The sequence below is a fragment of the Equus quagga genome, chromosome 19, assembly GCF_021613505.1.
Source record: "Equus quagga isolate Etosha38 chromosome 19, UCLA_HA_Equagga_1.0, whole genome shotgun sequence".
Lineage (NCBI taxonomy): Eukaryota > Metazoa > Chordata > Mammalia > Perissodactyla > Equidae > Equus > Equus quagga.
The window spans coordinates 12,563,167-12,579,910 of record NC_060285.1 but is presented as its reverse complement, the minus strand read 5'-3'; the positions used below and the strand labels follow the sequence as shown (position 1 = coordinate 12,579,910).

Sequence of the window (16,744 nt, the reverse complement as noted above, 5' to 3'; positions counted from 1 at the left end):
AGAATCAGCACCCGCTGGAGCAAGCCCCTGAGGGATGGCAGCAATGGGCAAATGCTTCCCTCCCTCCTCCCTGGAGAGATGATTCTGAGGCCATTCCAGGAAGGCTCCTCAGAAGGTCCTAGCAGACTCTCTTGCCCACAAGGGTGACCATGTCAAGAATGACTTTGTACTGATTTTCCCTCCTTCTCTGTTTCCCTTGCCCTAGTCCTTCAATCTCGCTCCTGGGGATCACCCCCCAAAGAAACCCTCTGCGAGAGAGCCTTTCCTCCGGCTCTGCCTTCAGGGGACCCAAGTCTACTTTAGGCTGAGTGGAGGCTTTAGGCTTTTGTGCTAATAGTAATGGGGAGCCATTGAAGAGTCGGAAGCAGGTGCTTGATAAGATCTATATTCTGAAGGGTCATTCTGGGCCAGCATGGAGAATGGGTGGGAACGGGGGACAGGGGCAGAGCCACAAGAGTCAACACAAGAAGACCATTCTGAAGCTCTTGCAGGAGTCCAGGTGAAATGTGAGGGTAGCTTGGGCGAGGCTGTTTGCTAGCTGGCTGTCTTTCTCTGTCCCTCTATTTATCACTGATCCTCTCTCACAGCTGCACACATGTCCTTGTTATCCTAATCAGCTTCACGTGCCACAGGTCAATCCTGGCTCCTCGCCACTGGGTAAGGAACGTGCCTGTTCTCAGCCCAAGCCAGATGTGCACAAGCAGACCACAGGTGTTCCAGTGGGGCCTATGGGGTGTCGAAGTCTGAGGGAAAGGACCAGATGGGAGAGCCAGAGCCCAGTGAACAAGCAGGAGGAGAAATGGAGGACTTGCTCTCTGAGATCACGGAAAATAGGCTTATGTGGAAGGGAAGTCAAGCACGTGAAGCCCAGATGAGCCTGTCATTCAACACAGCAAAGACTCAGTATATCAGTCCATCTTTATAGAACACAAGGTGGGGAGAGCCAGACAGACCTGCAATATATCTTGTCCAGCACCACCGCCCCAACTGATGAGAAAACTGAGGCTCAGAGAGGCTGTGTCTCTGGATTCCAAGCTGGTTGATCTCCTCGACACACTGCAAGTTTCCGTGACCTGCCACATCTGGTTTCACCTTTATTTTCTTTTTCAAATCATCCACAGTTCCAACGCAGCATTTGCAGTTTCACTGGAACTTCATTGATCTCTTAGTGCACATTCACTCCAAAGAGCACCAGTAATTTGCCAAATGGTCCACCTACTCTGCTATCATCATGACCACGGCAGCCATCATCATCACCACCACCATCAAAATCACCACTATGGCTGCCATCATCATCACCACAATCATCATCATTGTCATCATCAAGATATCACTGCCTAACAAAGATGAACCTGTTGAGAGATAAAGAACTGTTGATAATGAAAATGTAGGGCTACATGCACGACTCTGGGGGTCACAGAGCGAGGCCCTGCAGCATCTCATGGATCTCGGTGAGATTCTCCAAAATCCTCTCCAGGTCCTCAGCCTGCTGCCTCAGCTCTTCAGCTGACTCTGCCTTTGCCCCTTCATGCAAATGCTTTGACTCCATCACAAGGCTGGCCACATCCCACAGAAGGAAGACACCGGCAGTGGCCCCACCCACGATCCGGACTCCTTTGGTCATTGCCAGAGTGGTACGTCCAAGAACTTTCCTCATCAGCCTGCAGCTTTGGGCTGAGATTCTCGTAATGGTCATGAAGCATTTGGCAGGGGCTGCTACCTGAGGTTTGCCCTTGGTTACCTTCATTGCATCGATGTCCTCCCTAATTATTTTCAGGACTTGGGTAAAATTCTTTCTTGAGGAGGCAACATGGGGTGTGATGTGATCTAGAGTTTCCTTGACTATCTCCCCTTTGTTGATGTCAGTTGACACCTGTTGACTGGCTTTGAATTTTGCTGACAACTTGCTTGAGTAGTCCACGATGCTGCTGGACATACTGACCACACCAGCTGCTGCTCCCAGCCCCATCCCAGTTGCTGAGAGTGCCAGACTGGCCCCTGCTGTCACGGGTGCCAGAGCCAGGCCAAGGATGCTCAGGATGCCAGACACAGTGCCAGCAGATTTGGCCACGACGTTGGAGATGGTGCAGTCCCTGTGTATCTTGTTAATCTTGTCAGCAAGCGCGGGGAGCTGTCTTATGCGCTTCTCAATCTCCTGTTTCACCTGAGGAAACTCATTCAAAAACTTCTCCCTATTCAGTTGGTCTATGTTCAGATTCTTCAGACATTTGTGTAGTGTGTCTGCCTCATCCCTGTAACAATGAAGGTCAAGTGATCAAGAAAGGCAGTTTGCTTCTCTGTAAAGTGGGCTTGATAAGATCTCTCCTGCATAAATCACAGAGCTTTTACTATAAATCAAATGGAAAAGAATTTTACAAATGTAGAGAATTTTTCTTTCAGCATTAAATACATGTTTTGTACATTGTAGGTGTTCCATAGTATTTATTCGATCAGGGAATAAGTAAGTACAAGTCATGTTAAGATGCTCTCAAGTACTAAGTATGTGATAGAGAAGACTTGTCACTCATGTCAACACCATCACTACCAAAGTGTTTGTAGAGTGGGAACTCCATAGATGAGCAAAGAGAAGTAGGATTGGAGCAGAGGAAACTTCGTTCAAAGACTCTTAGTGTGTAGTGAAGAATTAACCTCACCCACAAAGAGGTTTGCCCTTTGTCCTTGGCCACTGCGAAGTGATCTCTGGCCCCTGGAATGTTCTCACTGATAGGAGAATCTTCGTTTGCCTGGGTCTTTGGCTGCTGGACATTCTGACAAAGTGATGCATGATGGGGCTTTGGGTCATGTGGTTCTGACCTCTGGAGGAACTGGACGTTAAAGGCATTAGTTTGACCTCCAGGAGGGACTGGAGACTACAGGTCAGCTATGTAGGCAGCAAGTGATTGAGTCCCAATAAAAACTCTGTACACTGAGGCTCAGGTCAACAAAGACTCTTCATGACATAACTTTAGTCATGAGCCCTTTCTCTGAGCCCTTTCTCTGCTTTGACCTTGGCCTTCCATGTCCTGTCCTTGCCAGGCTGTATCACTCAGGCTTAGCAAGAGTTCTGCTAAGTCAGTTTAGTGAGAATCTCTCCACTCTTGATATCTGATCACCCTTGAGATCTGATCACGTTCCTCACCCCTTTTCTTTGATGGATAAGTCTTTGACCTGCCTCTAGCAAGAATCTCCCTACCCTCGCTGTCTCCTCTTAGGAATTTTCCATCCACCAACCCACTCATTCTGCTCATTTGCTGTAAAGGCCCAGCTGTCTCTGCTGAATTCAGAGTTGAGCCCAGTTTCTCCTTTATTGTGATAGTCTTGACATCCATTGCAACAGTCTGAAGTCTTCCTTACCATTTTAACAAGTGTCAGGATAATGTTTTTTACTTAACATGGGGAGCCTCCCTGGGTGGCAATGCTCCATGTGCACTGTCACACAGTGAACACAGGAGAGTCATGCATCCTGAGGACACAGAAGCTTCACGTTTGAAACCCTCCCAGTCTCTGCGTTATGCGTCTCTCCCTTTGGCTGATTATACCCTATGTCACTTCCCTGTAATAAAGTGTAATGGGAGCATAAAGTTTTCAGTGAGCTCTGTGAGTCCTTCTAGGGAATTATGGAATCTGAGGGTGGTTTGGGAACCCCCAAATTTGCAGTTGGTGTCCAAAGTAAGGGTGGTCATGAGGACTCTGCCTTCAGACTTTGCAGTTTGACTAACTCTGTGTACTTAGATTTTTTAAAAACCCAGAAACTCGGGGCTAGAAGGGACCTTGCTGATCATCTTGCCTGGCATCTGTTCTCCTCCAAGCCTGATGCCCTTTGACCTTCCCAGCTGAAGGTCACTGGGTTCAGCCACTGCCCCAGCTGAGTGGGAAGCAGGACATCTGCTGGTAACCCTGCTTCCCCTCAGACTCTCCAGCCCACTTGCCTGACTCCTGACCCACCGTCCAGCACCCCTGACCTCTCAGGTGTCACCAGACTACCTCACACCTAGGCTGGTGCCAGCTTCACATGCATGCGCACCAAGGCCATGTGCCACTTTACAGAACCTCTAAGAGACTCAGGAGACTTTAAGAACCATCTGGATGACTCTCTAAGACTGAAGAGACCTGCACTGGGACAGGCTAGTGGAGGAAATACTTTCCTCTTTGGTGGGGACTTGTGAGCCTCCTCAGAGTCCCCCAGTCACACAAAATTGCCAGCCACCCATTGTGATGTTGGGAGTTCTCACTAAGCCCCACGGTCTTTCTGCTAGTCAGGGGCTTCTCTGGGGTCCCAAAGGGAGTCCTAAATGGCAGTCAAGAACCTTCCAGCTCCCAGGTAGGGCATGGAGGAAATAATCCCCCAGGGCCCTCTGTGCCCAGCAGCGAGGGGATCACATCAGGGAGAGAAGAAATGTCCCCTCTCCCACTCACGGGACCTCCAGTACGTCCACAGCCTCCTAAAGTTTGTGCCCTAAGAGCATCACTCACCACACTGCAGTCCCGCCTCGATGCCTAAGCCTTCTACTAGTCCTCAACCTGGACCCACCTGGTTCCATGCTGACCCCCGGCTCAGACCCTGGTCCAGGCCACCCTGAGCCTTTGGACAAGATAATTGCACTCGGACCCTGCCTTTGACCCTGCAGTTCACTCTAAGGCCTTCAACACAATCCCATCAGATTGAACTGCTAGTCCCATTGAACAGATGACAAATCAGAGACTCCAAGACATGAGCCCAGAGCCCCAGAGCTGAGCAGAGTCAGGATCCAGCCCAACTCTGTCCAGCTGCACTGCAGCCTCCCCGCCTATGAGCCAGCAGGATCCTGATGTGTTTGCACAGTTCCTTAGACAGAGAGAGAAAGGGCTCTAGCCAGACGCCCCAGGGAGACAAACTCATTGTGTCAGGATTTTTCTGACTTGCCCAAATGAAGTCCTGCTTGGCTCTCATCTCCAGGAAGAAGCCCCTTGGCCCCATCTCCTCCCAGCAATCTTTCTAAAAGTTAACGTTAATTGAGTACCTACTGTGTGTCAGCCATTATGCTGGCCCTTTACATGCATTGTCTTATTTTCTTCACAATAAATTGGAACAGATGGAGAAACCAAGGCAGAGAGTATTTAAGTAACTTCTCCAAGGTCACATAACCTGCCCCCTGCAGGTTTCATCTCTTCTCAACCCGAAGCCATTGACTGTCAGCTAACGACATGGAGGAACTACTGCTCACGGATTGTTGAGACGGGACATGATCAACCCCAACCACAGGAGACTGCCTGGAGGAGGTGTGCCTGCTAGGAGGAAACTAGCCCTGGGGGAGATCTGGCTGACATTCCTGGGACACCCCATGGAGGTCACCTTGACAAACCACCCCCAGCCACCAGTCTCTTCCAGGCCTCCTCATCAGTCAGCTGCAGGCGCTGCAGTCCCTCTCTGCTCACTCTGTTCTGGAAAGACTCAGTCATGTCCTCAACAGAGCTTTCACTCTCTAGATGGAAAGAAAAAAGAAAAAGATTAAAAGAAATTGTTCTAGAGTATAAACAATATTGAGTATTAAGGCATTAAATGTTAATGTTCCCGAACAGCTGTCACCTGGGGTATTTTTGATAGAGTCACCTGGTGTTATGGACTGAACTGCATCCTACTAAAATTCCTGTGTTGAAGACCTGATCCCCCCCGCAATGTGACTGTAATTGAAGATAGGGCCTTGAAGGAGGTGGTTAAGATAAAATGCAGTCATAAATGTGGGGCCCTAATCTGATATGAGTAGTGTCCTTACAAGAAGAGGAAGAGACAGCAGAGAGCTCTCCCTCCCTCTATGCACACACAGAGGAAAAGCCAGGTGAGCACAGAGCAAGATGGCAGCCATCTATGTGCCAGGAAGACAGTCCTCACCAGAAACCAACCTGCCAGCACCTTGATCTTGGACTTCCAGCTGCCAGAACTAATTATCTGATTCCTGGGATCTAGATATGTGTAGGAATTCAGAATTTTTAACCTTTTAGAAGAGAATACAGAGCACATATGTGTATTACTTAGCACTTCCAGCAGAGTCAGCGCAGCACCATGGAGACAAGCGCATTTGTGTTTCAACAGTGAAACAAAGGAATATTCACATTAAATGGGATCAATAATGTCATGACTATAAACAGAGTCAAGTCAGGACAAAGCAAGATTACAGCCCAAGTGAGTTACCAAAAACTGTGTGGTTTTCAGTGATTTGGAGATTATGGCTGCAGATCAGAGATTTGCACTACCACATATATGTGTGTGTATGGGGACATGACATAAAATGTTTTCCTGCTTTACACACACAAAGAGGCATTATTCTTATTTCAAGGAAGAAGAACTCAGATAGGATAAGTGACGCCCAAAGCCAGCAGGAAGGTCAGGAGCTGAATCCAAGGCCAAAGTCAGACGTTTCTTTGATGTGACTTTGAAGCCTCCTTATGTTTTAAACATTCCTGTGATTTCTGCATTCTACCATATAGTACATCTGTGGTTTTTTATTTTTTAATATAAAAGTAATGTTTCAGCCTACAGACTATTGAGTGAAACTCCCGTGCACAGAGGCTTCCTCCTGCTGGTCCCAGACGGGCAGTGGAGGGGGCTCTTTGGGTGGGTGGGGGCTGGACCCCGCTGGATCCTTGGGATCCATCTGTGTCACCTCCTCCCCCAGGCTGGTCTCAGGGGACACAGCTCCCCTTGGGCCCCTCGGAGCCCAGCCTGGCCCATTTGTCAAACAAGCCTCTTGTTTCCGAGGAGACTCTATCCTCAGGAATCCATCAGCCCGAGCCCTCCGTCCAGGATCCCAGGGCTGCTGGGGAGCTCCTGGCTTCTGGTCTGTCCTCTCCTCCCTTGTCCTTCAAGGGGACTCAGTGAAGCACTATTTGCTGTCCAGGGAGGCTCCCAGGGAGGAGGGTGGAGGTGGTTTGATTTGGTTGCCAGGGCGAGGCAGTGTTGGAAAAGAAAGCAGTTCTGAGCAAACAGGACTTAAGGGATCCTAGTGTCCACATGGGTGGGTGGAGGGCTGTTTCACTTTTTCTCTTTCCTGCTTCATCAAAGGGTGACAGGAAAGCAGAGCTGAAAGAGAGGGACCCTCAGCACTAAATTGGTGGATGTATTGGTTGGGGTGGTGGGAGGGAGTAACTGAGAGCTGGGTCTCAGGAGGGGTATTGGAGATCAGTAGATCAGCACCTGCCCGAGGCAGTCACACCTGGGAAGCAGGTGCTTATAAATGGGGGCACAGGGCAGGTGCCCTGACACAGCCACCAGGGGAGGGAATGATGGGGGAGGGGTTGGTGTGGGAGTGGGAGGTCCCCCCTGGAATTAACAGGTTCCAGGTAGAGGGGACAGCAACAACCCTTTGGAAAGACCTGCTGTGTGGCAGGCACTGGTCCAAGGACATACACACATTATATTTGATCTTCATAACAACATAAGGAAGTTCTCTCATTTCACAGGTGAAGTTAGGTTAGGGGTTCCAGGTCACACAGCTGTGAGGTGGCAAAGGGCTCCCCTTCAGGGCCCACTGCCCCTCCTGGAGAAGTTGGGCTGACAGCTGGGAGCAGCCTCTGTTGGTAACAGCCGAGGGGCAGCCGGTGAGTACTGGAAGGCTGGAGGGGGCGGGAAGGCAGGAGAAGCCTCCACGGCTGCTGGTCACCTCCTCTCCCCGCCCCACCTCGGGACCCCATCTCTCCTCTCCCATATGCTGTCCCCCACCTCCCTGTGGGCTGTCCTGGCCTCATTCAGTCATTTGATGGGCAGCAGGGGAGGGAGGAAGTGGGCACCTGGGCCATGGCACCCAGAGGAGAGGACCTGGAAGAAGATGCCCCCACAGTCTCATGGGGGGGGACTCCCCTTGGACAGGCTCGAGAATGCTCATCGACCCCCTTCTTGATTCTTCTGTAGGTTAACTCAGCCTGGAAGCGTCACCCTCAATTCTAGGTCGCGAGTAGGAACCAGCAGAGAAGAGGAAGCGACTACCTGGGGAGACGGCACCGGCTTCTGAGCTCATGGTGTCAGCAGTGGGATCTCAGAGTTCTCCCTGACAGCTCGCCAGTGTGCGTCCAGTCTGGAAGGAGGTGTGGCTTCACCCTTGGGGAAGAAGAAACAAATTTTGGAGTCATATGTGAGCCAGCTGTGGCAACAGGGAGCAGGGAGGGGCCAGGTCTCCAGGTGTTCCTTCTGGGATGGCCGCAAATGCCAGAAGGCACTTAACCCAAAGTGTGTCTCTGTCTCCTGGGCTCTGCTCGCTGCTGTTGAAGGAACAGTACTCCCCTCACTTCAGCTTATTCCCGAGACAAGCCAGAGTCCTGTTGTCCTTGGGGGCACAAGGAGAAGATAATCAGAGAAGGAGATAGCCATCTGAGAAGTTATAGAAGCAGTAAAAGCAAACACAGAAGAAAATATGGGAAGGAATGTTCTGGAAATTACCTGAGCTTGGGAACAATTGCGTTTCCTAATTGATAATGGCTAGTATTGATCGAGTGCCTGTGACGTGCAGTGCTCCTACGTGTTCCCTCATTGAAACCTCACCCCCATTCCGTGCGGTGGGAGCTATTGCGGCTTTTCTATCCCCATTTACAGATAAGGAAACCAAAGCACAGATGTTACAGGACTTGCCCAAGGTCAGAAATCTGGTAAGTGGTAGCCTGGGGTCAAGGTTCAAATGTGCCTGCTGGACTCAAGAACCTGCACACCGCCTCTCCTTGCTCTGCCACCATGAGAACTGGGAATGGAGTCAACAGGAGACCAGAGACTTCAGCAGATGTTTGAAAACTGACTGGATGGGGAAGTGATACTGAGTAAAGAGGAGTAGAGGGAGATGCTGTCGGAGAAGCAGAGAGAGGGCACGTAGGCAAGAAGAATGGCCTGCTAGGCAGAGCCCCAGAGAGGGAGACTGAAGACTGGAGGGCGGTCGAGGGGGAAAGCGGGGGCGAGTCCACCAGCCCCTCAGCCCATCCGACATTCACAGCAGCCTTAGGTCTATGCCAGAGGAGAAAATCAGGACAGAAAGAGTCCAGAAAAAGTATATCTGTATTTAAGCATTTAGGGGCCTCATCCCATCACCCCACAGGGAAGCCTGCCATCGCCCTCCCTCCCTCTTCAACATGAATGGGCGTCTAGGATCGGACACATGAGGAAGACAACAACGTGGAAAAGGGTCACTGAGATTATCAAGAAATGACACCAGAAGAAATGGATGATTTTTAAATGAGGAAGTAATTTTTTAAAAGTTGAGCCCGTGTCCTTAGGGAGATTAGAAAGCTATTTTAGACCCAGCCCTGATGGCCTAGCAGTTAAATTACGGCGCTCACTACTTCGGTGGCCCGGGTTCACTCCCCGGCCACAGAACCACACCACCTGTCTGTCAGTAGCCATGCTGTGGTGGTTGCTCACACAGACGAACTAGAAGGACTTACAACCAGGCACTGGGGCTTGGGGGAAGAGAAAAGAAAGAAGAAAGATTGGCAACGGATGTTAGCTCAGGGCAAATGTTTCCCTGCAAAAAGAAAAAAAGAGAAGTCTTTTATTCATAAAAAGAGAACAAGATGCACTGAAGGGGGGAGAAATAATAGAACAAAAACAGAGATCTCAGTAATTAAAGTGATGTTGGCAAAATGACAAAGAACTCTCAAGAAAGGTTGGAAAGAAAGTCAAGGAAGGCTTTCAGAAAATAAAACAAAAAGATGAGAGAAGGAATGGAGCTAAGTGGGGGAGAGAAAAGTTACCAGCCATAACCATTTCTTAGAAAGTTACTTGAGAATGAGCTGCAGGAATAAAAAGTGTGTGTGTGTTTATGGGGTGGGGTGAAGGATCACCAAGAGAGAGATTCCAGGAATCAGGAAAATCAACCCAGAGAGAAGAAGATCCAGGGATGACAGCTGAGCGGGCAGCAAGCCCGGAGTCAGCCGGTCCAAGGAAGTAAAGCGTTCTGTGGGGAAGGGGAATTGACATAATGCCTCACACGATGTACAGTTTGAAAGAAACTGAGGAAATGGTGAAGGCAAACAGTGAAAGGGGTAAAAACAAAGGCAATTAGAAACATCAGGGAAAACTAAAGCTGTGCAAGAAACCCGTGCAACTGTACTGTAGGGGTGAGCTCTCCGGTAACAATGTTTAAAATACCACAAAAATAGAAACACTCTTGTTTGATTGTTAACTTTTAGAACAAAATAGAGCATTGAACTATGACAACTAAATACACTTGTTGCCAATCAGTGTATAAATTAAATCACAACAGTAGCAGTTGGGAGGTGAAACTCTGAGGGAGAAGGAGAAATAACATCCTCACTTTACCAGACGTGAGGAGCCAAGAAATTCTGGCTGCAGCAGGGGGCATAAGAAATAAAGCCGTGAGTAAATTACTTACAACTACAAAGCTTTCTAATAGAGGAAATATAATTAGTGATAAAATGATATTAGGAGAAGGTGAGGAGTGAGTATAAGAAAAAGTATAAAAATAAGTGAAATTCTCATTTACCCTGGTAGGAAGTAAATAAATAACACCAAATTTTAAAAATCAAGAAAAAGAAAAATGCAATAGCTAATATTTATTAGCCATTGTGGTTGATGAACACTTGCTTTGCACCAGGCACTAAGTGCTTGGTATGCAGTAACTCATTTTTAGTTCTCACAAGGGCTCAGTAACCAAGGAAACGGAAGCTCAGAGAGGTTAAGCAATTTACCCAAGGCACCCAGCTAGTGCCAGAGCCGGAATTCAAATCCAGGCTGCCTGCCTCCAGAGCACACACTCTCACACTATTCCACCTCCCAGTGTAAGAATATTATGTAAAGACACTGATTAACAACCCAAAGAAGAAGCCAACGTTTCAAAATAGTTGCTTGTAACTGGGAAGGGGGCGAGCAGAGTCCTCTGTACTAATTGATTTATTTTAACCATGCATTATGTGCTTCCGAATTCTGTCTTAGCAGAGAAAAACCAAGGTCTCTGTGCCACCCAATAGACATCAGACACTCCCGCCCTAGGCTGAAAAAAACGACTGTTTCTTCTTTGCCAGTTATGGCTTTATCCTGGTTCTGGTCTCCCCTCTCTAGAGACAAGAGTACTGAGACGCCCATTGACAGGATTGCCCTGCTTTCTGCAGCCCCCAATCTAGAGCGGGCCCCATTTCCTCTGAGCCTCCCCGACTCTCCCAACCAAAGGCCAAATCCTAGAGTCGGCTCTTTCTAACACCCTCCCCCTGAGAGGCCCATGGTTCTTCCTCCCTGAGTCATAAACACAACTTGTTCACTGCAGGAGCGACCCCGGTGGCCTCAGGCTGGAGGCACCGACAGTGCCGATGTGCACGTATGTTGCTTCTATTGTGTGAGGAGGAAAGAATGAACAGAGGCAGCTGTCGGGTCAACAAGGCAGGCCCAGCAAGGGTGGGGACAGTCCCAAGCAGTTTCCCTTCTCTTTCCAAGCCACTGTGGCTCAGTCATTCCCAGGCACTGATCCATTTCTTGCTGCTGATCTTTGCTCTCAAACTGGATCTTAACAATTCAGTGCTTCCCACGCCTTTGATGCTCTTCTGCCCTCCAGCCCCCCTACAATTCTACCCTCCTCCAAAGTCACTGGCCTCCCGCTTGAGCTGGCAGCCTCTCATCTTAGGGCCTGGACATCAGGTATGCATTTTCTGGGCCCCTCTGCAGTGAGGGGTGACTGCATGATCCAGTCCTGGCTATTGAGACACAAGGGGAAGTCAGCTGAGAGGGGCTTGGGGGCTTCCAGCCATAAGCGACAGGTGTGAGAGGAGAGCTGGCTGGCCCCTTCCTCCTCCTTCTGCTTTGAATGCTGCGTGACCCTGGGAGTCAGCGCAGCCAATGGAGATCAGGAGACACGAGGACCAGATCAAATACAGAGAGCCGAAAGAGGAGTGTGCAGGCGGAAAAAGCTGGATCCCGGATGACACCATTTGTAAACGGGTCTGCACCTTCGAGCTCATCCTTCCCATCCTTCTCTGCCATTCTTGGCCTGCCCCCAACCCTTGTTTTGGGCCTTAGCTGGCTGTTGATGCTCACATTGCTCCCACCTGCCTGATTAGTACAAAGGTGTTCTCCTTGGCCAGCCATTGACTGCTCTATTCCCAGGAAGGCTGTTGCTGGGAGAAGGGAGGATCCTGGAGGAAGCCCGCCCCTCCCAGATGCACGGGCCGGACAGGGAGCCCTCCCATGCCCGTCAGCTCTCCTGAGCTCTCCAGGCGCAGCAGGACAGAGATTCCCACAAGAGCATCTCCCTCCATGTGGCTGCAGGGAAAGGAAAGGAGGGGCTAAGACAGGATCCAGGTCAAGCTCCTTAGCCCAGAGCTCTCAGGAGGGCCTGGCTGACCGCTCCCAACTCCTGTCTTCCTGACTCTCCCGGCCTCCACATGGCCTTGGTCCAGGTGCCTCGAGGACTCTCAGCTTCCTTGCCTCTGATCACACCAGCCTCCAGGCCTTTGCTCAGCCTGTTCCCTCCCCCTGGCATGCCTTTCCCCACCTTCCCCACCAGGTGAAAGCTGACCTCTCCTTAGAGACCCAGCTCAAAAGCTGCCTGCTCCTGCTGGCTTCCCCCAGTGACTTCCAGGCTCCCCTGGAATGTTCCACTTTCCTGCTTGTAGTTCTATTTGTGTTAAGGTTCTTCAGCCGTCTGTCCCCTCCATTCGACTCTGAGCACCCAGCAGGGGTCCTGTCTGTTCTCGCTGCCCCTCCTGTTCCAGTGCCTCCAGGGGTCCCCTCCACCTCCCGGGCACAGCCTGGCTATGTCGGAGGTGGAGCCGTTACTTGCACATAAAACAACCAGCCACTCAGGACACAGCACAACCCGAATTTCACTCCCAGTTAAGTAATTCCATTTGTTTTTCTTGTTTATCTTCTTGAAATGCTCTTTCTGGCCAAGAACAAATAAGATTATGACTCAGATTTCACACAAATTACCTCCCTGATTCAACCTACTTTCGACGGTTCTCTCAGATTTCTGAGAGCTTCCATTTATTTCTTCATGGCTCCTTACTCCACCCATAATATTTTTAGGTGAAGAGAAATAGGAAGAGAGAATTGCAGAAATACATGGGTCCCAGCTGAAATCTGAATCACGCCCCAGCCTTGAGCAGGACAGTCCAATGCCTCCCCTCCCCCAGGGGCCACACCAGGTCTGGACGTGCCCCCAGCTCCCTCCGGCCTCCCCCACCCTGGCTCACTAGCTGCTGTCTGGAGCTTTGGGGGAAGTAGGGTCCTTTCCTTACTGCCCTGGACGCTCCTCTGAAGGGACGAAAACAGTCTTGTTCTTTTCTGAGCACAGCAGGTGCCCGTCACACAGCTCCTAGGGGGCAGAGTGGAGGCCAACCCCAGGCCTTCCGACGCTGGTATTTAAGGGGGAAATGTAATTTTAATAGTTCAAAGCTTTCTAGGTCTGAATCTGCCTGTATAAGCACAGAGATCGAGGCTCCCACTCCCAAGTTACACTCACACGTCTACAGTAGGTTTTTATTTAAGATCACAGCCCTGCTGGCGTTCTGCAACGTGCCCCCTCACGCCCTGCATCCAGGCCGCCTTTCTGACGCGGGGCGCACCGGACCGCCTCTCCCTTCTCCCTCACCCCCAAGTCCTGAGCGCAGGGCCAGGCAGAGGGGACAAGAAGCCCTGCCATCTCCCTGCAGGGTCTCCCGTCATGCGGCCCTGGGTATGGTACTCCCCTCTTAGGGCCTCAGTTTCCCCACAGGGCCTGGCACTGAGCAGGCACTCAGGGACGCGGTGGGTGGAACAACTCGGATTCCCTGCATCTCGAAAGCAGCCCTCTGCCGCCATCAGCCTCAGCAGCAGCCCTCTGGGCAGCGCAGGGCGGCCAGGCCACAGGAGCAGAGGCTCGCACTCCCCTGCCACCTCCGTGCCCTCTGCCTCCTTCAAATTCCCCAAAGAATGAGCAACTTGACACCCACCTCTTTCTGGGGTCACCTGCTCATGTCGGGGAGTCCAGAAGCCAAGCTGAGCCCAGGGAGCTTTGTGAACCCACCTGAGCAGTTTCCCTCCCTCTCCACTGCTCAGGGGCACAGGGGGCGGGAGGAAGCAGTCAGACGAACCGAACCAGGTTCAAACCCGGGCTCTGACTCTGTTTAACCTGTGACCTTGGGCCCACAGCCCGACCTCTCTGAGCTTAGATTTTCCCTCATCTATAAAATGGTGACAATAATCCGTTTCTTAGAGAGTTGTTGTGAGGATGGGGAGATGGGCGGGGGATGGGGGGCCTGGCCTCCCCAACTTACCAAGGAATCTTCCTCTGGCTGAGTGAGAACAAGATCCAGTTCTTAGCTGTGCAGATCCAGTCACAGGCTGTGTGTCTGTGCAACAACCAGATACATCCTCCGGGCCCAAATATACTTCAGAACTAAAAAGAGAAACTGAAACTAGCTCCTCTGAGCTAGTGCTATAACCAGACACATCCTCTGGGCCCAGATATACTTGGGGACCCAGTAGGGAAACTGAAAGTCAATCCTCTGAGCAGCTCTTGATCAAACAAACATACTGCCCGGCACCACCCTGGCTATTTCCGCCCTCCTTGCTGACCTCCTTAAAAGAGCAACCCCAGACCTGACATTCCAGGTCCTTCTTGGCTCAGCCCTCCTGACTAAGGCTTCTGGAAGGAAGATCTGCCACGGCAGACTGTGGGACCCTCAACAAATTACTCCCCCTCTCCCACCTTGGGTTTGTTCCCAGCCCCCTCCTCCCTTCTCCTTCCACACACTCCCCAGAATGCCGGCCTCATGCACCTTTGTGTCACCACCCATTAGCACACCCCAGATGCTCACTGAGTACTTGTGGTTGCTCCTATTGAACCCCATGCCCATGCAGCTTCTAGACTTTGCTTACATGGGTCCTTCTGCCAGGAGGACTGGCTTCCTTTTTTTCCCATTAGTGTTGTCAGCGGATTCTGACTCCTAGCGACCCCATGTACAGCAGATTAGAAGCGTGCCCGATCTTTTTGCTCCATCCTCTCATCTTCCAGCGCTACATCAGATGATGCTCTGCTGCTATTCATAGGGTTTTCGTGGCCAATTTTCTGGAAAGTAGGTGGCCAGGTCCTTCTTCCTAGTCTGTCTTAGTCTGGAAGCTCTGCTGAAGTCTGTCCACCATGGGTGACCCTGCTAGTATTTGAAATACCAGTGGCATAGCTTTCAGCATCACAGCAGCACGGGGCTGCCTCAGTAGCAACCAACAGATGGGTGGAGGTGTTCCTGACAAGAAATGAACCTGGGCTGCCATAGTAGGTGCCAAATCTTAACCACCAGACCTCCAGGGCTGGCTGCTTCCTCCTCTGAGAAGCCCTCCAGCATCCTCCCCGGTGGAAGCCGCTGTCCCATGCTCTCTTCCACGGAACCTAGGGGAGGGGCCTAAGCCCACTGCTCAGCTACTGTGTCCGTGTCTCCCACTCCCGTTTTGATCAAGTCTCTCTCTAGACTTGTCCCTGATGGCAGGAACAGCACCACTGCCTTTGGGTCCTGGTGACCCTCCCGAGGAGGCCCATCCTTAGTGGTCAATGCCCTTTGGACAGACGCAGACGTTCGTGGGAGCGAGCTGAGAGAACGCTGCTGTTTTCCACCCCGGCCTATTTCTGCTTGGTGGCAGGTTATTTTCTCTCCTAATAGAAGACTTTTGTAGTGTCATGGCCACTCAGAAAGTCTGAAAACAGAAAGCGAGTCCTGTTCCTGCTCGCTTCCTGAGCAGAGCAGCCCCCATGGACAGAGGGCAGAGTGTGAGCCAGCACTGTGCTGGCACCTTCCAGCCTTTCCTATTTAATTCTCACCTCAGCTCTAGGAGTTATCCACTCCATTTTACACATAAGGAAACACAGGGAAAGGTCCCCCACTGCAAGTCATGCGGCTGGATTGCTATTGGACTTTCCTTCTTTGCCCCAGGCAGAAGGGGCTGGGAGGGGGCCTGGAACACGGAGGCCCCCCTGATCCTTCCATCGAGGCCTGTTTCCTCCTGGGCAAATGTCCATGGGGCATCACGGCCACGTCCCTGCCAGCCTTTGAGGGAGGACAGAAGAATGCTGAGTATGAGGACACACACTGCAGTGTGGTCTGATAATCACCGCACAAAGTGGGCCAGGAATGTGGCCTGATTGTGCACATGAGGAAGCCGAGGTGAGGGGAGAGGCTGTGGATTAAACCCAGCGACTCAGGGGAGGAGCCAAGACCCAAAGAAGTTTCCCCTTTGACACTTGTTTAAGTTATTTTCTGTCCGCTTCTCCTTGTTTAAAGTTATTTCGAGTCATTTTTTCTGTAACCTCCCTTCCTCTTGGTTCTTCCTTCCACTAGCATGACTTTGCTTTACAGCCAAACACAACCACTGTGAGATGCAGAACTCAAACCCGCACACAAGGTATGGCCCTGTTATCCTAAGGACCCTCTGTTGAGAATGCAGAACGGACCCCAGATGGACATTCGAGGACTCGTTGAGCACACTCTCATGGTGGAAGAGACAGGATGAGGGCTGCAGACTCAAATTGGGGTGAAAATAAGGTGTCTTTTGTCTCCAGGGACATGAGCTGACACCCCTTTTGGAGATTCTAAAGACCTAGTGACTGTAAAATAGTGACCCCAATATCACAAGAAAGGTCACCCAGGATGACTGCAGCTCCAGAGTCGGGGTCTTGGCCAAAATCCTTGGTCAATAAGCAATTTCAGCCCACTCTGAAGGCAATACCCAATCAGTGGGAAAGTAACCCAGAAATTGCTTAGGAAGGTGTCTGGCAGAAGCCACCAGCATCACCCGGTGAAGAGTCAG

The 16,744-nt window shown here is 50.9% G+C and overlaps 1 protein-coding gene across 1 annotated transcript; it reads right to left on the bottom strand.

Annotated features, from left to right (window-relative positions):
- Nucleotides 1-227: 227 nt before the first annotated feature.
- LOC124230215 (apolipoprotein L2-like) lies at nucleotides 228-14,441 on the bottom strand. Its single transcript, XM_046646027.1, has 4 exons — nucleotides 14,221-14,441; nucleotides 7,961-8,071; nucleotides 5,333-5,462; nucleotides 228-2,252 (listed from the first exon to the last, which is right to left on the bottom strand). The coding sequence occupies exons 2-4, from the start codon at nucleotides 7,989-7,991 to the stop codon at nucleotides 1,415-1,417; spliced, it is 999 nt and encodes a 332-aa protein (XP_046501983.1). The 5' UTR covers nucleotides 7,992-8,071; nucleotides 14,221-14,441; the 3' UTR covers nucleotides 228-1,414.
- Between the last annotated feature and the right edge of the window lie 2,303 nt (nucleotides 14,442-16,744).

Excerpts from the sequence above, each read along its gene's own strand:
- LOC124230215 (XM_046646027.1), bottom strand. The coding sequence starts at position 7,991 with ATGAGCTCAGAAGCCGGTGCCGTCTCCCCAG. Across the intron at positions 5,463-7,960 it reads AGCCGGTGCCGTCTCCCCAG|AGAGTGAAAGCTCTGTTGAG; the intron begins GTAGTCGCTTCC and ends CTTTCCATCTAG. Across the intron at positions 2,253-5,332 it reads GCTGGGGGTGGTTTGTCAAG|GGATGAGGCAGACACACTAC; the intron begins GTGACCTCCATG and ends TCATTGTTACAG.